The sequence below is a fragment of the Oryx dammah genome, unplaced genomic scaffold (genome assembly GCF_014754425.2).
Source record: "Oryx dammah isolate SB20612 unplaced genomic scaffold, SCBI_Odam_1.1 HiC_scaffold_24, whole genome shotgun sequence".
In the NCBI taxonomy this organism is placed as follows: domain Eukaryota; kingdom Metazoa; phylum Chordata; class Mammalia; order Artiodactyla; family Bovidae; genus Oryx; species Oryx dammah.
In genome coordinates this window covers 12580654-12605687 of record NW_024070208.1, presented here as the reverse complement: position 1 = coordinate 12605687, position 25034 = coordinate 12580654, and the positions used below count along the sequence as shown (strand labels likewise).

At 38.1% G+C, this 25034-nt stretch overlaps 1 protein-coding gene across 4 annotated transcripts in view; it reads right to left on the bottom strand.

The window, feature by feature from the left end:
* Window positions 1-2756: 2756 nt before the first annotated feature.
* The window catches only part of AKAP11 (A-kinase anchoring protein 11), a 48731-nt gene continuing 26453 nt past the window's right edge, over window positions 2757-25034 (bottom strand). For 2 of the 4 annotated variants that reach the window (XM_040267187.1, XM_040267188.1), the window contains exons 7-12: window positions 19637-24137; window positions 16585-16740; window positions 13360-13443; window positions 12533-12579; window positions 9090-9250; window positions 2757-6563 (exon numbers count right to left, since the gene is read on the bottom strand). In XM_040267187.1, coding sequence (XP_040123121.1) covers window positions 6423-6563; window positions 9090-9250; window positions 12533-12579; window positions 13360-13443; window positions 16585-16740; window positions 19637-24137 — 5090 coding nt within the window. In that variant the 3' untranslated portion in view covers window positions 2757-6422. Of the gene's footprint in view, window positions 6564-9089; window positions 9251-12532; window positions 12580-13359; window positions 13444-16584; window positions 16741-18162; window positions 19113-19636; window positions 24138-25034 lie in introns of those variants that run through there. The other 2 variants (XM_040267189.1, XM_040267190.1) reach the window with 2 other exon arrangements.

Below are 25034 nucleotides of genomic sequence, written 5' to 3'. Positions count from 1 at the left end.
GCCTGGTGAGCTACAGTGTACAGGGTCGCAAAGGAGTCAGAGACAATTTAGCAACATGTATTCTTACAGGTGGTTTCATCATGTTTTTGCATTTTGGGTTTTAGTTATGGTGAAACAAGGTAGTGTGAAGAGCAGAACTTAGGCTCTGGAGCCTGGGAGATCAGGGCTTCACCACTATGCCTGCTGTAAAAAATTTCAACCTGAGCCTGAGTTTTCTCACAGGAAAAATAGGAATCATAACAAGATTGATGTCTGGATTCAATAACATGGAATGCTTGCCATAATGGTAAATAGGATTATTATGTGAACAAGCGTTGCATTTGGGTGGCTCCTTTCATTTTCTATCTTATTTTTTTTTTAATGCTGCTAATAACCCTGTGCCTTGAGTTCAATTTCCTTCTTAGAAAAATAGTATCCACTTCAGTAGTTTTTCTTCTCAGCAGAGGTAAACATAAACTCTTTCAATCCATCAGAAATTACCTTAATTTTTATGATCACTTGAAAAATAGCTTAGAAAAATATGAATTTCTAGATTTGATGGTTAACCAGCACTTTGAAGCTATTCTCTTTCAGCACACTGTTGAGCAGACTGCTAATCGAACTGTTGTGCCTTCTCAAAGTCAGGAAGCTACAATTTGTCATTCCTTTATCCATATAAAATGCCTCATTAAAATAGATACTATATCTCTGGTATTCCTTCATGCCCGCTTGGTAGTTCTGTTGAAAAAGGAAATGTAAATTGAAGCTGCTCTTGGTAAACCCAGGCTGGCTTTCCCTTCTTTCGTTTCTATATTGCTCTTATTAGGGTCTGTTCCCTGTTCAAAAGCAATAAACTCACCAAGTCTATAATTTCTAGACTCTCCTTCCCATCTCTGCACAATCCTAGAGAAGCATAGAGCTGCTAGAGAATCATTCAGATTTTCTAAACACATCAAGTAACTCATCTGCTTTAAGTCAGTTTGCATCTCAAACACCTATAGGGCCCCAGCATGCTACACAAGCGAGCAAAGTGAAGTATGTCAGGCCACAGGCCAAGTGAAACACAAGGCTGGACTACAGGAGCAACCATTATGCAGCTCCTGTCAAACTGCTGCCACAAAGGAGTCCAATCAGTACGTGTGTGCACGCAAAGTTGCTTCAGTCGACTGTTTCACCTCTCTGCGAGCCAATGGACTGTAGTCCACCAGATTCCTCTGTCCATGCGATTCTCCAGGCAGGAATACTGGAGTGGGTTGCCAAGCCCTCCTCCAGGGGACCTTCCTGACCCAGGGATCAAACCAGTGTTTCTCATGTCTTGTGCACTGGCAGGTGGGTTTCTTTACCACTAGCACCACCTGGGAAGCCCCCAGTCAGTACTCCACGGCATCCAACGCTTCAAGAGATGCTGAAACACAAAACCTATTTAAATGTGAAATCTCCTTATTTTTAAGTGTTGGCAATTATTTTAAAAATCAGATCTCACAGTGGACCAAAGCAGAAGTTTAACAGTGGGCTGAATCCAGCACACAGGAGTCCGGTTTTAATCCCTTGCTCTAAACTAAAAAATCGAAGTGTTTGTTTAAAAGATGACATGGGGTGGGGGATGGGGAAAGGCAGGGAGGGAAAGACCTAAAATGTCAAATTTGAAGCTTCAATCCTCTTGAAATGTCTCTTTTCATCTCTTTCCAATCTAAAATATTACCCTTCTTGCTCCAGAGCACAAAAGTAAAATGAGGGTGAGGTGATTACAAACCTACAAAGGACAGAGAAAAAAACAACCACCACTCCACTCCCAAGGGGCAGCCTTCCTGAACTCGTTTCTGCTGTAAATGCTGCTGCTAAAGGCTCTGAGGTTTTCACTCCTACCCTTTGCATAATAGCACCAAGAGTATATTCACCCTGGGATATGTGGCTCTTCCATCTTTCATACTTTAAATGTGTGGTAATTCTTCAAGACTTGTCTCTCATCCTCCCTCCTTATCCCAGCTGAAACACAGATCTCAAAGGATAGGAGGAAAAAATGCAACCACCACTGCACTCCCAAAATGCAACTTCCTAAACTCTTTACTGTTTCTGCTGTAAATAAATGATGCTGCAAAGTTATTCTAATGTCATTTGTCACAAGGTCCCATTCCTTTTGAAATGTTTTTCCTCTTTGGAATTACAGTCAAAAGAATCTTATGGTTTCAGAGCATTTAGTTTTCTTGGTTCCTGAGATGTACTCATACCCAAGCCATTATATGTGATCGTTATTTCCTAACATTTTGAAACACTCATGAAAAGCTAGAAAATCACTAATTCCAAGGCTGAAGACACTTAAAAGTCAAATTCCATTAGTAATAAATAATCAAGCACCTAGCTTTGAAGTGCCTGATGCTATACAGCATGGCAAAGGTCTGATCTCTATAGCCTATGGAAGAAGTGCTCAGTCCAGGCTGGAGAATTCCCTTACACACTTATATTCAAAGGCAATCACAATATTCCACTTTACACTAAAATCCAAAAGGCAAACAGCCTGTCAAGTCATCCTGTCAGCATTCAGAGGCACTCAAATAAGAACTTAGGATTCAGTGTCCAATTGAAATATTCTAGCTTCCATTCTTCTTTAAAATAATGTGAGAAACATAGAGGTTGTTTTATGTGCCTTCTATGCATTTGTTTTAGTTCAATATTGAGTGTGTTAACAAGATACTACAGATTGAAAACCAAAGTCAGGCATCTCTTAAGTTTATTGGGAAATTCTTAATTGGGAGAGAAAGATAACTGATTGCAAATTATTACAAAAGTAATTTCTGAAATGTTTATTTTTGAGCCACTGCAAAAACAAAATTTTAGTGCATCTTGAAGTTCATATTTTGGTAAATGAACATATTAAATTACTGAAAAAGCAAAAGAAAAAAGTTACTGTTATACAAGATCTGAACGGAGTAATTCAGCACAGTCAAATAAACAGCTATAATTATTCAAAGCTGCTTTTGCTCTATAGCTGGTATATTAAACAAGAATGTGAATCATTACTATTAACACTGCACAAGTAACAAAAGGTAGCAAATCCAGCAATATTAAAACCTGCATTAAATAGTGTTCAAACATTACAATAAAAAACAAAACAATGAACTTCTAAACCTATGATTCTACCCCTGTGAAAGGAATGTACACGGATGGTAGGAAAAAAATAAATAAATAAAGTGACAAGTGTGACCAACACTGCGTCTGCATTTCCAGAGCAGGAATATGGTGAGTGAGTCAACGTATGCAGGGCCTCAAACAAGAGTGAGAAAAAAAACATTTCACTTGAGCACAGCTTCGTAATTCCCACGGAAGCTCTACTTCTCTTGTGCTGGTGACGGGTGGACAGAGTTCGAAATGGAAAGGATTTTCCCTACACCCTGAATATGGATGCATTATTATTTTTCTTAATTTTGTGAAAGTTTCTCTTGAAAAAACAAAATTTAAAGCAACAGACTGATGGGAAATTGATCATTTTAATTGTGAGAGAGTAGTATTTACTACTCTGAGTCTAGACCCTAGTGATGAGTTAATAAGGTTAAACACTGCATCTGGGGAATGTGCATGATATCAAAACCACATGGGTAAACCATCTTTTACTTTATAACTGGTGCATTTAGTAAGTAACTAATTTCTCCTACCAGCAAAATAAAACCTTTAATTAAGCAAAATGAAAGTATTATGAGTTGAATTAATTCATATCAAATATCTAAAAGGGTAAATGGAATGGCTGTCAAACTATGAAGATGTTATCACATACATTCACTGAGTAAATGTTCTCAAAGATTTTAAAACTCCATTAAACCATTAAACTGTGTTAAACCATCCCAGAGATACTGTAATTTTCTTCTGTGATTTATAAATGAATCATTCCTTTTGTGAAAATCAGGAAATAAATCAAAATCAAAATGAGTTAATACCCCAAATATAAATGGAATTTTAAACTTGGGTTGGAAAAAGAAGTTCCGTCTGAAACAATGTTCTAAAAACCCCATCCAAGGCCTCCTTCACTTTTTTTCACAGTTCTCCAATGGTTCTGAAGATAAAACAGAAAATTCAACCCAAAGCACATCACAACTTTAACAGTTCTGAATAAGACATGGTATTTCATAAGGGCCAAAGTATGCAGAATAGCAATAGTACAGTATCATAATAAAATTACATCAAATAGATTTTTAACAAAATAAGACAGAGTCTTCCTCAACAAACAGATCTGTTCTGAAGGCTAAGCAACCAAATAGATTCTACATCTTTGGAAAAATCACAAAGTGCCTTTGAACAAAGTAAGTTTAGACTGTTCTTGATTAAAAGATACTGTTCTAAACTCCAATGTTCTCTCTATATAAGGAAGCTTAACTCCCACTTCTTCTCACATTTGCCAGCGTTTAACATTTTCTCTACATCCCTGCACTGAACCGCTACGTGTGGAGCTCCACTGTGATCAGTACTATCCATGCTAGTGTCCAAGGACTGGTCTGTTGGGCCACCGTGGCTGAATAGGGAACTCGGAATCCAGCACAGCTCCAGAAAACACACAAAAACAAAGACAGGAGGAAAACCTTACCATATAGGAAATCAACATTTTCAAGTACAGAGTTTTACAGAACTAACATATTGTCACTTTAGCTTAAAAGAAATTCAGAACTCAGTTTTGCTGTTAATAACACCCGTACATACACTGAAAATACCAAACACAATTTGATAGCTATACACTTGTAAAAAATTCAACCTAAGCTTAATAATCAATCTATGTTAAAACAACCTGCTTCCTAACAATTAAGAACCTAGTCCAGTGCTGCTGCAGATCAAATTCTAAGAAGCTAAAGACAGAATCAATTCTGCTTACATACATTTCCTACATTTCTCCAACCTTAAAAAACACCCAAAGAAACTTTCGCAAAATTTATTTTTAAGGCCTGTTCAATTTCTTCATCTTAAACTGGGAAAAGCAGAAGCTTCTGTAAGTGTAACCTCAAAACATTTAAATAGATTTTGGCATTTTTCTTAAGAAGCAATGATTTCCCTGCCATAACTGTAATTCAAATCAATGCAAGTGCCCTGTTCCTTGTCCCCTGGCAGGTACTACTGTCCTCGATACTTTGTGCAGTTTCCAGAAGAGTCAGTTCTCAGGAAAAAAAGTGAGAGCAAAACCAAAAGCCTCCAACAAAAAATGATTTCCTCTCAATTAAAAATCTGCTAATGGAAGAATCAAAACTTCACACGCACATACCCTCATACAAAACACAATCCTGGTCCTCTATTCAAGTCAACTCGCAGTCACTAAAGACAAGTGGAACAAAATGCAGAGCCCAGAAAGACTGCATCAGAGGACTTTACAAACCAGTACAGATACATTTTACTGGGGAAGGGGTTGGCGGGAAGGTCCCGATTTTTCTAGAAAAAGCTAAAGTGGAGTTTTAATTTAAAAATCCTTGCTAAAGGATTTTTTCAGAATCCCAACAGAGAAAACAATTATTGGGCTTCTCTAAATACATTTCCAAATGAACATTAAGTTTTAAAACTTCAATATGTTTTGCACCTTTATTTTCATTTAAAGAATAAGTTAGGGACTCAAAATAGTCAAAAAAGAAAAATTCTTACTGCACAATCTTTATAGACATTTTATTTTAAAGCACCTTTTTAATGTTAACAGTGGGTTTGTAACCAGAAAAGAGTAAAATAAAAGAGGGTACCCACCACTAGCAAGGTTAAAGTTCTCCTTTACATACACACACATACACACACACACACACACACACACACACTCTCACTCACTCTCATGCCAGAACAATTGGAAACATTAGCAAATAAGATCATTTAATGAAAGGCTGGGGAAACTATCATTTATAGTATTTATAGAAACCTAAACTACTGTTTATAAGAAATTAAGTAACTTGGGGGATTCAAAAAAATACCAATAGCTGAACCATGAAAATAAAACTGACCCTTTAAAAATAGAAAAAGATGTCAGAAAAATAAATTAGCCTCAATGCTGTTTTTTTGATGTCAGATTTCTTATTAACAGGAAACCGTTTGCTTGAAAAGGAGCAAAATTATAACTCTTTATCCCTGGAACCCACCTTCAGCCACCTCAGTGCAATTTCTAGCAGCACTATTTGGATGCGAAAAGAACGCCATCAGTCAATGTTCCTGAAAGCCTCACAGGCAGACCTTTCTTCAAATACATGTTCTTAGGGTCTTACTTAACACACTGCACATGTGTACAGAAGAATAAGTGAAGATAATATTTGACAGATGACGAAAGTATGAACTATATACACCATATGATGACACAACACACTTAATAGCTATTTACTTTCCCCCCAATTCACTTTAAATGTTAATATTCACTACTCAAATTTTACCCTATGCGTCTTTATCTGTTTCTTCCTCTCCCAAAACAAATAATAAAATACACTGGTTTGGAGTTTGTTCTATGCATTTTCCAAGAGCCAGTCAAACAGGGACTTGTATCTCTCCTCACTGGACGTCTTCTCCATCACCTCATAGTATTTAAGCACAGCCTGCAGGAGGTCTCCCACTTTCCAGCCTTTTTCCTGTAGCCGTTTTGAAAGCTAGTGAAAAAGGAAGAGAAGCCAAACATTAACCGAAAGCAATTTTTTAACAATAAAGTTTTCATTTTTATTTATAACACTGGTTGAAACTGCTGTTTGCAGCAAAATACTGTTTCCCAGTTATAACAAGGTATTCTCCCCTAAACCACCACTCTTCACACAAATTAAACATTTTTCCTTCCTGACACTATGGGATTGCGGGAGCCAGAACCCCACAAACCTCACCCAGCATAGTGTTTGTGTGGGCGTGGAGAGGTCCCGTCTCTACAGGAAACTCTGAACTGAACTAAATACATCTGCCACACCCTCAACCGGGAACATAAAATAATAAAGACAATGTCAAGCTTAATAAAAGGATGTGGATTTTCCTTCCACAACGTACAGTGTGGCTTTCTCCCCTGGAATACACACTCCAGGCTCAACAAAAACATATAAGAAATGTTCATATTTCAGAAAAAAGTAAATAAATATTAAATACTGTGGCAATCATTTTGTAGTATGTACAAATATCATTATGTTGTTCACCTGAAACTAATATGGTATTATGTATCAATTATACCTTTTTTAAGTATAAAAACACAGGTTTAAATAAACTATCATAACCAATCTGAACATGTCTTCAACTCAGATTTTTTCCTATTTAGTTGTATAAAAACTGTTTGTAATATAAATATGCTTAACCTTTTCAAAAATAGTTTTACTGTGATATAATTCACATACCACACAATTCACCCATTTAAAATAGACCAGCCAATGGTTTTTAGTGTATTCAGAGTTGAATGCAACATCACCACAAACAACATTAGGATACCTTTATTACCAAAAAAAAGTCCTACCTGTTAATAATCACTGCCCATTCCTCCCAACCCTGTCAACTCGAGGCAATCACTAATCTACTTTCAGTTTACACATTTGCCTATTTTGGCCATTTCATTTTAATGGAATCACAAAATATACGGCCTTCTGTGACCTGGCTCCTTTCACTTAGCATAATGACTTCAAGGGTCCTCCACCTCCAGGGTGTAGCATGTCTCTACTTCATTCCTTTTTACTGACAGCCAATATTCCACTGCATGGACGGACCACGTTTTATTCATCAGTTAATGGACATTTAGGATGTTTCCACTTTTGGCCTATTATGAATAACACTGCCTTGGACATATGTTTTCATTCCTCTTGGGTACAGACCTAGGTGGAGAATTGCTGGGTTATATAATAATGCTGTGTTTGACTTTTTGAGGAACTGCAAGAATGTTTTCTTAGGTTATGTGGGGATGCGGTTCCCTTACCTCAGCACCATTACACTCAGCTCTGCCTAAGGCCTTCCTTAGCCCTCAATTTATCCAAGACTAAACGACTTGAAAACACTTGCTTCCATCGTCAGTTCTAATACTTTCCCTACCCATTCTTTCCCCTTGACAATTCATTTCCTGAACATCCCCTTTCTGTCTTATTTTCTCCCTCTGCCTCTAAACAGAAATCTATGCTGGAAAAATTCAGGAAGTCTAAATAAAAACAACAAAATACATACTTCTTTCAATAATATTTTTGTAAATTCTGAACCGGAAATCGAGTAACTTGACAATTCCTTTTTTGTCATTATTAAACATTTTATACTGGTTATTCTTTGAACTATTCTACATTAAGATTAAATGAAAGTTCTGATAAAGAAAAGTCCTGGACAAAAATCTTAAGGCTGCAAACTAAAAATTTCGGCTAATAACATAACTGGGACACAGTAAATTATCAATAAAAATATTTTATTAATGCACCTAGACTGAATGTTTTAGTATTAGAACCCTACTAAATGCTCAAAGTGAACTACTCTGTCCCTTATTAAATGTTTATAAACTTTTACTGGCTTTTGCTTATGCTAGCTTCTCATACTAATGACACTGGATTAACAGAAGAGACATACTCATTACTAGGCATAATTATGCATCAGTTAAGTACAAAGAATGGACTTCCCTGGCGGCTCAGACGGTAAAGCATCTGTCTACAATGCGGGAGACCCAGGTTCGAGCCCTGGGTTGGGAAGATCCCCTGGAGAAGGAGATGGCAATCCACTCCAGTACTACTGCCTGGAAAATCCCATGGACAGAGGAGCCTGGTAGGCTACAGTCTACGGGGTCGCAAAGAGTCAGACACGACTGAGTGACTTCACTTCACAAGTACAAATAATAACTCAATCTTTTTGCTTATTAAAGACACCCAGCTTTGAGAATTTAGGATGTGCCAAGGCACTGGATTAAGCACGTTTTAACAGTGTTATATTTAATCCTCACAAATCTCTGCCAGGTAAATTCTATGCTCATTTCCACAGCCCAGATAAAAAGACTGCATCTAGTGAACCTGCCCAAGGTTACACTGCAGGAGTGCGGCAGAGCTGATATCTGAGCCCAAGCACTGGACTCTAATGCCCGGGCATCTGCCCATTTGCTACCAGTGGGCATCTTATCAGATCAACTGTGACACAGAGCAGCACACACTGTGCCCTCACACCCACCCTACAAGGCAGGTACTTACCTGCATAAACTCCTTCTTTGCAGAGTCATGAAAATAAAGTTCTGCAACTTCTGCCTCAGAAGCAACAAGCCACTGAAGAATAATCCTTAGCTGCGGGTCTACTGTGCATGGCTCCATGTCAATATTTGTAATTAGCAGAGTCTTTCCATCTTGCTCCAAACCTAAAATTTAAATTTTTAAGCAATATGCAAAGAAATCCATCAATTCAATTCTCAGTACTCTGGTTTCTAAGGATATATAAGCATTTTCCATTTCTTAAGATTCCAAGGAATTTTCCAGAAAATAATCTTTTCTTAACTGCACCATAACACTAACTAAAGCATTACTTTGAAAGGGCAAAATAATGCTAAAATAAAAAAATAGTTTGATCATCTGTGACAACACAATGCAAAACTCTATTCTGAGGCACTGAATTCAAATGGCAATTCACAAATGCCATAATTTATGTCAAAATATAATCCACAGGTATAGCAAATAAAACTAAAATGCTACAATTACAATCAAAACACAAATAAATATATTAAATGGACTTTTAGAAAGCTTTCTGAACTAAGAGAAACAGCAGCAGGAGTGAATACTTGGATCACACATATTACAGCCTAAGTGCTGATCTAAGCTCTTTAGACACACGAACTCCCTCACCCCTCACAAGCACCCTAGGAAGAGGGAACCTCGACCATCCCATTTTACAGGTGAGGGATCAGGGATAGAGACAGACCAAGAGTCTCAGCTGGGACACAGCTGAGTCAGGATATTAACATTGGCAATCTAGTTCCATGCTCTTAATCACTTCACTTTTCAGGCAAAATATGGGGGTGGGGGTGGCGGGGGAGTCATATACAACCACTTACATCCACAAAACCAAACCGGGGACAGTGGTAGAAGACACTGTTCTCAAGTTTTTTTTTTTTTTAATAAAAATTATGTTTTCAACATAAAAAAAGATGAATCTCTGTTGACTATAAAACTAAACCAATATCCTGTGTTGAATACTGCTGCTTAGTGGTGGCTGAGCAACCAGCAGTGCTGAGGCCCGGGGACTCCCCGACAAGAGGCAGGCAGGGGGGCATGCAGGCATACACCGCACCAATATGCACCAGTAATGGACATTTGCTGGTGAATGTCCCTATTTTTTTTTTTTTTTTTACAGTTGGCAGGGCAGTTTAGACCACTACTAATTTTTAGGGTTCCTACTGACCTGTAAGATTTTTCATTTAAAAAAATTGGTTCATGCTATTCTCTTAAAATAAATGTATTATCATTTCCTTCCTTTCCGCACTCTGATTCTCAATCAAAAACGGGTCTGGCACACAATAGTATCATAGTCTTTGGACCATTCTATAAATTCTGCAGAGGTCATGGAGTTGAAAGGTTCTCTACCACTTGTATTTTTCAGTTCAGGGTGTCTGGTTGCCTAAGAGTGATCTCTAAGAGAGGTCATTCAACTCTAGTGCAAAGAGAAAGAATTGACATCCTGCAACTACAAACAAAAATAAATAAATAAATAAAGCTTGTTGCCTTAGGATTTCCATAATTCTGAATTGTTTTCACTCAGCAAAAAATAAAGCAAATATTCTTCCCTGGCTGGCTCAGATGGTAAAGGATCTGCCTGCAATGTGGGAAACTCGGGTTCGATCCCTGGGTTGAGAAGATCCCCAGAGGAGGGCATGGAATCCACTCCACTATTGTTGCCTGGAGAATCCCATGGACAGAGGAGCCTAGTGTGCAACAGTTCATGGGGTCGCAAAGAGTTGGGCATGACTGAGCAACTAAGTATAAACAAACAAATACTCTAACAAAAACTAAAAATACTGCCCAATCCCCCTGGAGAAGAAAGGCTACCCACTTCAGTATTCGAGCCTGGAGAATTCCATGGACTGTATAATCCATGTGGTCTCAAACAGTTGGACACGACTGAGTGACTTTCACTGTTACTTTTCCTTTTCACCCCTACTTTATATCAGAAGTATAACTCATCAGAAAAAGAAAACTTACTTCCAGAAACCCTGTATGAAAAATGGCTACTAAGGAGTGGTTTTAGAACTAAAATAATAATAATCTTAGGTCTGAGGATTTGGACTCAAAATTGATACATGACCTTTCTAAATTAAAAAAATACAATTGGTAATAAAACTAACTGGAAACCCAGGTGGAAAGTACATTTTAAGAAATTTGTTCCTACAATTTTCTGTTTGCCTATTTCTAAAGAGATGATTAAAGAATCACTGGTTCAAAAACTAATGTCTAAACATGAATATTCTTACATGCCACTCTATAGAAGACATTATTGGTATTTTCAGAAATAAAGGAAAATTAAGATTTTTGGAAAAAAACTCAACACCCATCTAAATATAATGAAAACTCAATTTCAACATGAAAAGTTTTTGAGATTCACTTAAGACATTCTAATATATTTAATTAAGAATTACAAATCACATTCCAGAACTCTAGTATTTACACATTTGGAACCATGATCATTAAAGGAAGGAATGAGTATTTTCTTCAAATATATGTGTGAGTGTAAGACTGGAATTAATGAAATGGAGAACTGGTTTAAAAATATCTTTTATTTATTGATTTTTATAAGACTGACATCAAGCACTAATTCTAGAAATAACTAGTTTGAAAGGAAAACAAACTGATGTGATAATAATTACATCTCATAATGTAAGAATTTTCTATTTTAAACAAAATAATTATATGAAGAGACTATAATAAATTTCTCCCTCAAATAACTAAATACTTCTTTTAAAGTAGTTCGGTCTTTATACTGATGAGTACCCTTCCTTTTAGTTTAACAATCAAATAACACAAGCTGCTCAGCAAAAGATCTGACACTGGATAGATTAGTTCAAGAATACTCTGATTTGGAATATTTCTTCATCTTTCAATTCCTTTATTATCTGTGTAATAAGAAATGTAGACAAGAACTTCTCCTGGGTCTACTCCAAATGCAAACTTCTGTAATTTTAATGGAAAACAATTTAAAAATAAATCAACGTTTGTCCTAATAAATAATTTCAAGTTATACTGAATAGTTTAAATGAGTCATAATGTGTTGAAGGAATCTCAAAAGACATTAATAACCAAAAGAGAAGGGGAAAAAAAACCATTATGGAATTATAAAATGATTTTTTTCTGTTATTATTAACAGTCTTCAGTTAGAATTTCCCATCTGACAGTGCTCCATATAGATTCTTATAAATGTCTTTTTTTGGTATGTTTGTATTGTTTGAATATTCCAAGTCTAGTAAAATGGCAAATAAATTAATGAATTTAAACAAAAAAGAATTTGTTTTGTAATGTAAAAACCCTGATAACTCAGCAATAATACAGTGCCTATTTGATGAAAACACACAAACATTAAAGACTTTCCTAAAGAACTTTATACCTTATACAAAAACCAGGCAAACACTTCAAAAAACAAAAAAACAGCCAGTTACCTTCTTCATCAGTCTGATGCTCCTCTTCTTCATCATCTGGCCCATCACTTACCAAATAAAGCAAAAGCAGTTAAAAAAAAAAAAGCTTTAATTAATAATGGTATTAAAGCCATTCTTAAAATGTGACCAAAAAATGAATGTTACAATATGACATATGACATTTAAAAGGGGGAGAAATGACAAAAAAAAAGGAAGCTTTGCTTCTCACACCATTTCATGTTAAAATCTCAAGTGCCAATGATGCCTAAAAGGAAGTTATCAGTAACAGAATTTCCACCTGACCATGATATACAGAGTGTCAAGTAATTACATAATAAAATTTAAAATAATTTAAAGCCCAAATATGCTAATTTGGTTTTAGATAACACAGCATTTGAATATCACAGAATGCCATGAATAATAACTTATTAGTGCTTCGGTTGATGCCATTTATATATTTTTAACAGTTAAAAAAGCACATTTTTTCCTATACTTTTCTTATAAATAAAATGAAACTATATACAGAAACAACAACAACAAAAAAACAAAGCAACAGAAATCCTGTAGGAAGCAAGCTCTTTTTAATGACAGTAATTGGTAGAATGAAAAGTAGCAAGCAGTGCAACACATGCATAAAAGTAACATATTTTGCAATTAGGTGTCAGTCGTATCTTAGCAGAGTTGAATTTTTTCATTAGATGTAAATTTATCAAGCAGAATCATGTCAAATATAGGAGAAAAGCAGGTTGATACATGTTGGCACTCTAACCCACATTCTTTTAAGAATATGATATCATGCATTAGTGGTGAAAGACTCATCAGTGTTTAGATTTCTGGACTGGACCAACCTGTCTGATGTTGGAAAGGATAAATTGTCCTCATACAAATCTCCTTCTAAACCAAGACTGCTCCAGCTACTGCTGTTACCATTACTGCCAGAGGAAGAAAAGAACAGAGCTGAACTAGAAAATGAATGGTAAAAACAACCCTGGTTTTCTTTGGAACAGCGTCCATCACTGATAACTGAGGATGTTCTGAAGCTGCCTCAGCGGGCACAGCATCCGTGGAGTTATGTGAAGACCATCGTTGCTACTACATGAGGTGTTCGACAGCTTCAGAGATTAGGGAATTTTCTTACTTGTCCTCAGCAGTTCATGTAAATTATCCTAAATTTATATTTATTTTATAGATTCAGACAGTGACTTTTAGGACAGTAAATGAATGGAAGAACAAAAAAGTTTCACAATGAAATTAATGTCTATGGCAAAACTTAGGACATAATTTGTAAAAAGCCAATGCTATCCAGTTTGGATAAAGTTTACACAGGTTAACATTCTCCCAAGTCTTTTTCCCTGAGCGTTTAGAGAGTGCACAGTGACGGCCAGGGCAGGGAAGGAGGACGGGGAAAGGATGAGAAGGAAAACACTGAAACATAGTCCCCAAAGACCTCATCTAACTACGGGGAGAAAACACATCTTCTGATTTTAAGATACTCATTATTATGTCAATTACCTTTATTTCATACATTATGTATAATTCAGCAGGTGGCAAATAATATACATTTTCTTCAGAATATTGCATAGCCAAGGTCTAATCAAGCGTTAGCTTGACAAATCAGCCAGTCACTAACACCCCACCGATACCTTCTCACACTGCCTAATCGAAAGAAGAAAGCAACTAGTTCTGCAAGTGCGGCAAAGCGACACAACACAAAAAGCAACTGTGTTCGGAAACAAAACTAAATTCAGTTTTTCAGATTAAAATCTAAACATGCAATTTTTAAAAATTCTTATCATTAAAATAATTAGTAAGCGCATTAGTTTGCAGTGATAAGCAGCTGTATTTTCCCATAGTAGGCTAGACAATTATAAAAATATTTACACAATATAAAATTTGGGTTCTAAAAATGAATTAACATAAAATCATCTTTTATGCATCAGTAAATGTTGATATGGTTACCGAAAAGGGGCTGATTATTTAAAAGTTCTAAAGAGTTTCCAGGCTATCTCAATAATTAACAGGTACATATTAGCACTATTCAACTGTCACAAACCATAATGCATTACATAAAAGTTAAAACTGATCAGTGTCTTTTCAACATTACATTCAAACAACTATAGCCCTAGTGTAAAACCATGAAACCAGCCAGTTTTGCCTACATAGTCTGGTGACAGACAAACCAAAAACGAGAAAATATGGAAATACAGAATGGTTAGACAGCTGTGAGCCAAAGAGAGAAAATTAATGATCTCAAACACCATAATTTACTTCTATTAATAGAATGGTTAACTAAGCACAGCAAAAAATTACAAAATTAAAAGTTTTACCCATTTCTACACTAAAGTCATGTATCTTAAGTGTGGTCTCTGAAACACCTGCTTTAAAATCATCTGAGGCACTTATCAAGCATGCAGAATCTTGGGACTGCCAATGATCCAGTGAATCTTAATCTCTAGGAGGCAAGCACACCACCAACCCTGGATGAGCCCCACTAAGTTTTTCTTTGTGCCGGAACCTTAAATTCACACAGTATTGTTAGTTCTTATTAATTCTATGGTCAATTAAGCCACAGGTTTGTTTTTTTTTTTTTTCCTGGACAAAATGCTATCAGGTCAGGTTTTTCCCATTCAAGTAATTAATTTTCTGAACCTAAAGATATTTACTCATGTTAAACATAACTGGTTTAGCCTCAGCCTGATTTGGTCTTTCTGAACTCTGGTTCTGTTAACAGGATACCTTTTCATCTCTGTTTTGAGTCACTCACAAATAATGAGTGTTCTACACCACTGATAAAATAATGCTAAAGAGGAAGAACCAACGGCTGACCCTGGTAGGCACTTCCCTTCTTTTCATCATACTGGACAGCATTCCATATTGAGTCATTCAACCAGCTACAGCCCTTTTACGGCCACTAGCCTCTAAGTTCTCCCATTTTAACACCAGGATTTCATAAGCAACAATGTTAACTCCACTGAAATTCTAGAAGCCTGTTTCTCAAAGTGAGAGAAGAATTTAAGTGTAAACATTCTAAAGCTATGGAGAGGGCCAAATGATAACCTGTGATATTACCCCACTTCCTACTACTAGTTTTAAAGACTGCCTTTTCTGGATTTAAATTTTGTAAAATATTGGTGGCTTGTATCATGTTTTAAAAACTATGACAATAAAAATATATAAATATTAACACTCATTGGTTAATCCAAGCATCAAACCAAGTACTTTGAGATGATGTGTTCTAACAGCTGAAAAGCCATTTCCTTTCCTTCTGCTTGGTCATCCCCTCTTCCTTCCTCCTCCTGGTAAGTCCATTCCAAGGGCCTGTTCTGCAGAATCTTCACAGGGTCCTTTCTACAAGTGACCAAAACCCCTTTCTCTCCCTAGGCTCAGCTATGGTCAGTGTTTACTATTTCCAAGCATCACTTAATGTGAATAAAGATTTTTTAACATTTTATAGGTTACTCAGGAAGGCCTGTACAGCATTAGGAATAAAAGAAATAATTCTATTATAATTAATAAAATATTCTAAAACTGGTTTTAGGAACAAGGTTAACTGAGAGAATGATACACTAAGTGCCTTCTGTTATATCATACTGTATTTTTGTAATGAGTTTACGTATTTTCAGTCATTCAAGTATAACTGCTCAAGTTACAGTGATCCTGAATGGACAAATAAGGAATCCTTCCCCTAGAAAAATACTACTATAATATCAAAAAAATTACAGGACCATTTTGATGCCTTTTACAGATAATTATTCTTTTTCCTGTCCCTTAAAGTGAGAAAGAAAATTTTTTTCTCAAAAGTTCATGAGAAGGCCAAGTATAGCATGAAACATATAAAATCAAATGTATGACATATTTTTCAATTATTGGCACAAAGAAAATTAGTCCAGCTAATTACTATATTTAATAAATGTCAAACTATTAGAAATAATGTTGGAACAAAATACACTTTGATAATAATGGTTAGTTTTACAAATTCAGAATTTTAAAATCAAATTCGGTATAAATTTGGAACTTATTTCTGAGGAGTCTGAGTACCTAAACTATGCAATTACATTCAAAATCACAGTTACCTTTCACTTAGATGGTGAAAACTACTGCTTTCATCCTGGTGTTCATCTTCAAAACTTAAGTTGGACCAGCTTCCAGTACTGTCCTCACCAATACTGAGATGCATCTGCTGGCTACCAAGAGACTCAGCTGACTGAAAGTCTTCTGTTTCTTTTGGACTAGAAAAAAGAAAGAAAATAAGTCCAAAAGCATCAGGTTTTGAATTGTATTATTAATAGGAATATCCATTTGATGATAACGATGACAAAAACAAGAAATGGGACCTTCAGAGTTAGACCAGTGGTCGACCTAACCCTTTGTTTGGGTCTGCTAATAAAGAGACTTGGCAGGAGAGCTTATTAATTTCAAAATTAACTGAGATACCCACTGATATCCCTAACCTACTCTGTTCATCTATTATGGATCCATCCCAAGCACATCACTTATTTAGATTCTCTTCAAAGTAGTTCATATTTTCAACTGGGACATTATGACAGAGCACAAGTTCCTAAGTCTGCCACATCTGCTTTGTAAACAGTATTTTTATTTGTACCAAAAATTACCCCTTTTTGGCTTTAAGAACAAAAAAAAAGTAGTTCAAGGAATTCTGGACTGTCAATCGAGGCTACAGTCAAACTAGCCAAATCTCTTCAAGATTCTGAGCATGGACCTTAATCCCTCTCATTTTTTTCCTCAATGAAAAAACATTTACTTTTATTCTATCTTCACAAGAAATTCCATTTTCTGTTCAATTACTGCGTATGCCCCTTCTACATTTTATTCTTGACTAACAGTTTAAAGTGATGTTTTAACTTTTTGTTGAAGTACAGTTGATTTACAGATATGCAGATGACACCACCCTTATGGCAGAAAGTGAAGAACTAAAAAGGCTCTTGATGAAAGTGAAAGAGGAGAGTGAAAAACCTGGCTTAAAGCTCAACATTCAGAAAACAAAGATCATGGCATCTGGTCCCATCACTTCATGGGAAATAGATGGGGAAACAGTGGAAACAGTGTCAGACTTTATTTCGGGCGGCTCCAAAATCACTGCAGATGGTGACTGCAGCCATGAAATTAAAAGACGCTGACTCCTTGGAAGAAAAGTTATGACCAACCTAGATAGCATATTCAAAAGCAGAGATATTATTTTGCCAACAAAGGTACGTCTAGTCAAGGCTATGGTTCTTCCAGTAGTCATGTATGGCTGTGAGAGTTGGACTGTGAAGAAGGCTGAGCACCGAAGAATTGATGCTTTTGAACTGTGGTGTTGGAGAAGACTCTTGAGAGTCCTTTGGACTGCAAGGATATCCAACCAGTCCATCCTAAAGGAGATCAGTCCTGGGTTTTCTTTGGAAGGAACTGAAGCTGAAACTCCAGTACTTTGGCCACCTCATGTGAAGAGTTGACTCATTGGAAAAGACTCTGATGCTGGGAGGGATTGGGGGCAGGAGGAGAAGGGGACGACAGAGGATGAGATGGCTGGATGGCATCACCAATTCAATGGACGTGAGTTTGAGTGAACTCCAGGAGTTGGTGATGGACAGGGAGGCCTGGCATGCTGCGATTCATGAGTTGGACACGACTGAGCGACTGAACTGAACTGATTTACATTATTTTATTAGTTTCAGGTGTACAACACAGTGATTCAGTATGTTTGAGGATTATATTCCATTTGAAGTTATTAAAAAATAATGGCTTATATTTATTTCCCAATGCGATACAATTTATCCTTGTTGCTTATTTGACACATAGTAGTTTGTGCCTCTTAACTCTATACCCCAATCTTGCCCTGTATTTTCAAACATGAAGAGGGCAAGTGTTAGTCTTCTGATGAAAACCTTCCAGTGGCTTCTCATCAATCAAAATAAGAGTCCAAACCCTTTTAACATGCATCTGGTATGATGACCTCTCATGACCTCCACTGGGCTCCTGCTCTCCCTGGCTCAACCACCTTAGCCACACAAGCCTCTCTGCTGTTTCCCAAACACACAGTCCCACTAACCTTGGCTGGGAACTCCATTTCCCTGATTCCCACTTAGCTACTGTCTCTCCAACTTTAGCTCGCTGCTCAAATGTCACTTTGTCAGAGCTGCTTCCTGCTACCTCTTCAAAACTGCACACCACCCCCAGCACTAGCTCCCTGCATCTCCCTGTCTTAAGATGGCCAAGAAAACAGGCAGTGCTTGTCATGGCACTGACAAAAGATACTAAAGTATCTTGGGTTACCCTGTGGCTCCATGAAATTCCTCAACTCAAGAAATTTTCTCTTTCCATGAGACTAACAAAAATAATCCTACAAACTAATAACACAAGTCAGTCCTGATATTCTCCCAGGGAGAGAGAAGGCTAAAAGTGAACATCTGAACTAAGCTGTTAGGACCACTGAGCACAAGACACGGCCTCTGAAACACAGAACACTGCAGGGCTATCACAGACAGCTGTCCCTTAGATGGCGGCTTATCCAGAGGAGTGGTGGCAGGAGGGGGCTAGTTAGAGAATGCTTGCTTTCTTCACGGGGCTTCCCTGGTGGCTCAACTGGTCAAGAATCCACCTGCAACACAGAACCCTAGGTGGGTAAGACCCTCTGGAGAAGGAAATGGCAACCCACTTCAGTATTCTGGGACATCCCATGGACAGAGATGCCTGGCATGTTCAATTATGCTCTTTGTAAGAAAACTTACCTTTGTGAACAGAAATAAAAACATAATCTCAGAGTGGTACATTAATATGGTGATACTCAGTATTTGCTGTATGAACTTCTCCAGCTGTTTCCTTGATTCAACCTTACCTACTCTACAGCTGTGTAAACTTGGGCAACGTGACTATCTACTCTAAGCCTCACCTTCCAATTGAGGAAATGGCTCATACCTTCCTTCCCCCAAAGGCCTGCTGGGCGATAATGAGACAGTATCTATGAAAAGTAACACATAGGATATCAATGATATGCAAATGTAATAAGGAGTATTTCTTTTTGTTCATTTAGGATTAAAAAGAATCACATCTTTCTGAACATCTTTCTAAGACATAATCAAGTTAACTCTTTACTGCAAAACCCAAAAGAAATCAGAAGCTTACCTGCTGATGGCCTGTCCAGCACTGACCACTGCTGATGCCAGTATCTCTGTGCTGAGGCTCTCGGCAAAGCTGGCGCCTTCCTGTCCGATCCCACTGTCGGCTGCCTGGCTGGTACTACTCAGCTCTCTCTCTGCCTTTTCAATCGCTTCAGCAACTATCTTCTCAGCAAGCACTGTCTTCTTATCAAGATCAACGTGAATTTGAGGGACATCAAGATGAAAAATCCTAGATTTCTGATAGAAGCTGCTAAGCTGTGAATGAGAAACTGGCTTACTACCAGCAAGTGAATCTGGTCTGCGAAAGCGAGGAGACGAATTTCCAGTGCAGTCATGGAGCTCTTTACGGTCACAGTATTGGCAAGCCTGACCCACCAGATGCGACAGCTTTTCTGCGTAAGTGATCCTATCAACTGCTTTTGTGGCTTCAGACACGTGGAAGATGGCAGATCCTAAACCCACCTCTAAAGTGTCACCCACGACTTTGTTAGCATACTGCTCTATAGCTTGAACGACAGTCTCTCCATAGCCACACCCACTCAAGCTGCCTGTACTCTGAGAAAATCTGTGATTCTGTGAAGAAGGCTGAAGAGACTTGGGAAACTCTGGCCTGACATGAGTCTCAGTATCTTCGTCACATGTGTTTTTTTCATAAAGGCAAGAATCTGTTAACGATTTTGGCAAGCCACCTGTTGATGCCATCAGCTGTTTTGTAACATCTCTTGTGATGCTGTGAGCAAGACAGGTTGAAAAACTATGTAGTTCTGAGCACTCATTTCTGCACGTGTCCTGTGTCCACTCACAAGTCTGGTTTTTATGAAGGTAACTTCCACCATTTCTGCTCTGTCTTTTTTTATCTGCTTCTTGCTGGTGTTCTTTATTTAAAAACAGTAACAGTTCATCGTTGGTTTTCATCTGTGAGCTCTGCACAGGGAATATTTTGGAGCTGCACTTCACTTTGGCTGTTTTAGCTGCTTCTTGCAATCCTGACTTAACAGACCGATAGGCAAGTCTGTTGGCGTACTGGTCCATTATTAAGTCACTATTACCACCTTCCTGTTTTAGTATTCGGATAATGTGACCTGCATACTCATCTGTCACACTTTCACAGCTGGGATACTTGTACGTTAGACCTGACAGACAAGAACTTGGTGGTAAAGGAAGAACGAACGGATCTACTCCTCCCGGGTGTGCTACAGCCTCTACATCCAACTTCTCTTCTGATCTATAATCTTGGTCACCATCAACACAACTGTTCCTCTTCCTCCTGAAAAACACACAGCTCCTAACTTTTGCTATTTTTTCAGCTTCCGTAATGACTTCTGCTGCCATATCCCCTGCAAAACTACATAATGCTTGTAAGCTTTCATCTGAGCAATTTAAAAAAGCAGGTGACAGGCTTCTTTGACTCTGCACATTTAAGCAAGGGCTTTTCACCCTGGCTTCTTGAATCACTTTATTATCCAAATGGGAAGCCGCCATTTCAGTTGCAAGAGAAACGATGTGTGTCGCTAACGCATCTGCAAACTGAACTTTCTTCCCTGCTGGCTCCAACTTCACGTCCACCTCTGGCTGCTCTTCGCCTGCACTACTTTCAACTTCTTCTGAGAGAGACCGCATGAGCTTCAACATGAACTCTTCTTTTTCTATTGCATTTTGTTCATTTTCAGACAAACTGCTTACAGACGAGTTGTGAGGTGTGGACGGTGGTGTGGCCGGTGCAAACTCTTTTGCTAACTCCCCCTTAAGCTTTTTGGTTAACTTCTTGATATCCCACTCAGAAGGAGCCTGGGATGGAACCAGAGGAGTTGATGGAGGGGTGTCAGGTATTACATTCCCATCTCTCATTTTCTGTTTCTCTTCCACGTGCAAACCATCTGCACAGGTGAGCACTGTGGATGAGAAACCATGTGAATGGGGAAAAGAGTTTTCCTGCCCAAAAGCCAAGGGCTCAAGGGCTGAATTATGCAAATTCTGCTTTTTCACAGATTTGCCCTTAGCAATTTCCTTCAGGTCGGCTTTCTGGCCTGCCGCTGCTAGACAAGGTGGTAGTGTCTCCAAAGAAAATCCAGGAGCCACAGAACCTTTACCTTCTGGAACACTATCCTTTCCTTCTGAAAGTGAACAGTGAGTTAAATGATCTTGAGCTTCAAGAAACTTGGGGAACTCTTCCAAGGTCAACTGTGACTCATCTCCAGGAACAGGCAAGTCTTTCTTGTGGAGGACATTTTTATCTACATTTAGGATTACTAACTTGCTTTCATCTATGGAATGTTTGATAATTGATTTAGATAACCGATCGGCAAACATGTCCTTCTTGCTAGCCTCACTCTGCGGCACTGTTGCTTGATCCCAGTAGAAAGAAGGGGTTTTTCCCTTTCCTGTTTGAGTTAAACAATCTGTGTGTTCTTCTGTTTTTTCAACTTTAGAAGATGTCATTGAATCTATAGTTTCATTTACTATCGTATGCACCATTGCAGCAGAAAAATTGCTAATAATGACAGGATCATTTGTTAACTTTGAAGAGCTTTTTGTTTCAACATCACTAGTTGGTTTCACCTCATTCTGGCTACTGGGGTTGTGGTCTGAAGGTAAACAAATATTCCTGAGACAAGCTAGCTCCTCTTCTTTGCTTTTTGTGGCAACACCTGCTGGGGTAGGACCACCATTCAAATGACTATCATCACATGATGGATAAGACTTTGTCTGATACCTATTAGAAGAAATACGGTATGGGAGAAGGGCACTTCCTGCCAAGGGCACTGGGATTGAAGTAACAATTCCTGAAGTACAGAACAAGGCCTGCTGCACCGTGTATTCCTTTTTATACTCCTGCACTGGTTTTGTCACCACAACTGTTTGACTGTTAGAAGTAGGGGAACACACAGAAGTCTGTGTCGCTGACACTACATCTTCTGTGCTCACGAACTTGATGTTTTCTGGGGAAACGCTAACTGCTGCCTTTGTGGTGAAGGTAACATCAACTTGAGACAGCTCAATGAACGCTTCCTGTATTACAGATTCAGACAGATCTCTTGCATAGGACTTCACCACTCTGTCTTCATAGTGAAATGACCGACCCTGCAGAGATGCAGGTGTTGGAGGATACGAGAACTGACACACTTCCATGATGCCTTCAAAAACAAGCTCTTCGGCAAGATCTGCAGCAAATCTAGTGACGGTGTTCGTGAAGATCTGTTTCTTTACATATTGTAGATCTTTTAAAGCATTTGAGAATGCCTCACTCACCAAAAAACTAGCCAGGCCACCAATAGCTTGTTCTTTCAGTGAAAAAGCACGCTGCCTTCTCAGTTCATTAAATGCCATTTGAAAAACGGATGATGTCAATTTGATGGCTAACTGGCATAAGGCATTGGTACATGAAGAGACCCCCTTCTGTAAGTCTTTAAATGCACTGCCAAAACTTTTTTCCACGAGATCTGCTGCAAACTTCTGAATGCTATCAATCATTAAGGGTTTATTTTTAGATTTACTTTTTTGATCAAGGCTTCCATGCTGAAGAGCTACCATTTTATTTTCTCCCTTTTTAATACTATTAGTGTTGGATGTTGCATTTGTATGTTGGCTATGAAGAACTGAGCCCAGAACTTCACAGGAAAGGCTATTTGCATAATCTTCATAGGTGTAATAAAGAGAATCAGGATTTTCATGACTCCTATCTCCACCAATATCTGTTTGGCAAAAGCATTCACCTGGAGTACAGCCTCCAAGAGGACTGAAAGCAGAGGATCGAATAGGACTAAACAAACCACTGTCTTCCCCTGAGGCCTTTACGGGGCGGGGAGAATCCGGGGCATCACACAGGTTACTATAAGGGGATTCTGGTTTACGAGGTGTTGGCTTCCTAACGTTAGCTGGGAGAGCTGGCCGATCAAACTTGAATTTTTGAGGATTCATAGTAGTGGTTACAGAGCACAATTTTTCATGTTTGTGCCCTTTCTTTTGCGATGACTTCCCTATAGCAAGATCTTTCAGAAACGGACAAGCAGTCTCTAAAGTTTGTTCTAGTTCATCAAACTGATCAAAACTATCAAAAAACTCACTCACTTCTGAGTCTGAATCCTCAATATCATCTTTCGTCACAGGAATTTTAGGTAACTCAAGTTTTGCTTTCAAACTTTTTTGATAACCTTCTTCATCCAAGAAAATAACAGGACTTGGACTTGAGCACTCTGATTCAGACGAGTAGGCAGGGGAAGAGGAGAACAAGGGTTTCTGGGCATCACTACCTTTCTCTGAAGCAGCAAAGGACCTATAGAAACTCCTCTGGACCCATGGTTCAGAGACTGATGTCGTGACTGAAGTTCTCACTGGAGGCAGTTTTTTATGTCCCAGAATGTTTATTGAAGAAGCTGAAGGTTTAGCCAATGACTTCTGCTGTTCAGAGCCAACCAGAACCCTGAAATCATGGGTATCCAAATGGTGACCAGAAATAGTCTGTGAAGCAGCATCACACTGGCTCCTTAGTGCAATTATGTTTAATCCTAGAGGAAAAGAATAAAATTATTATTCTTGAAAAGAATTTTTTAATTGATTTAAATAAATGGAATAAGCAGACCTGAAGCATGAAATACTCATCTGTATTATAAGTATCATCTATACTATTTTGTTTTAACACAGGGATCCCCAACCTCCAGGATGTGATGCCTGATGATCTGAGGTGGAGCTGATGTAATAATACTAGAAATAACATGTACAATAAATATAATGCACTTGAATCATCCCAAAACCATCCCCTTCCTGCCCTAGTTCCATGGGAAAATTATTTTTCATGAAACCAGCCCCTGGTGCCAAAAAGGATGGGGACCACTGAATTAACAGATTCATCTCAAGTTGTACTTAAGAACAAGGATTCAGGTCAACTCAGTCGCTCAGTCGTGTCCAACTCTTTGTGACCCCATGAACCGTAGCATGCCAGGCCTCCCTGTCCATCACCAACTCCCAGAGTCCACCCAAACCCATGTCCATTGCGTCGGTGATGCCATCTAACCATCTCATCCTCTGTCGTCCCCTTCTCCTCCTGCCCTCAACCTTTCCCAGCATCAGGGTCCTTTCCAATGAGTCAACTCTTTGCATCAGGTGGCCAAAGTACTGGAGTTTACCCATTACTAAAATATTCTCACTCTACCCCACACCTAGAAATACCTGGTCTAAGGAATATCTAGCACACTGCCACACGTTAGAAACACTAATATTTAGGTGACCCTGCCAGCTAACTCAAGTCTGAACTTAGGCATTTTTAAGGGAAACAGTGTCTGAACAGTACAACCTAATAAAAGAAAGAGTAAAACTAAAAACCAGGTAACAATGACCTTAAAAGACACGAGAAAGTTAATTTCTCAATCAGAAAAAAAAAAAAAAAAGGTATCAATACTTAAATT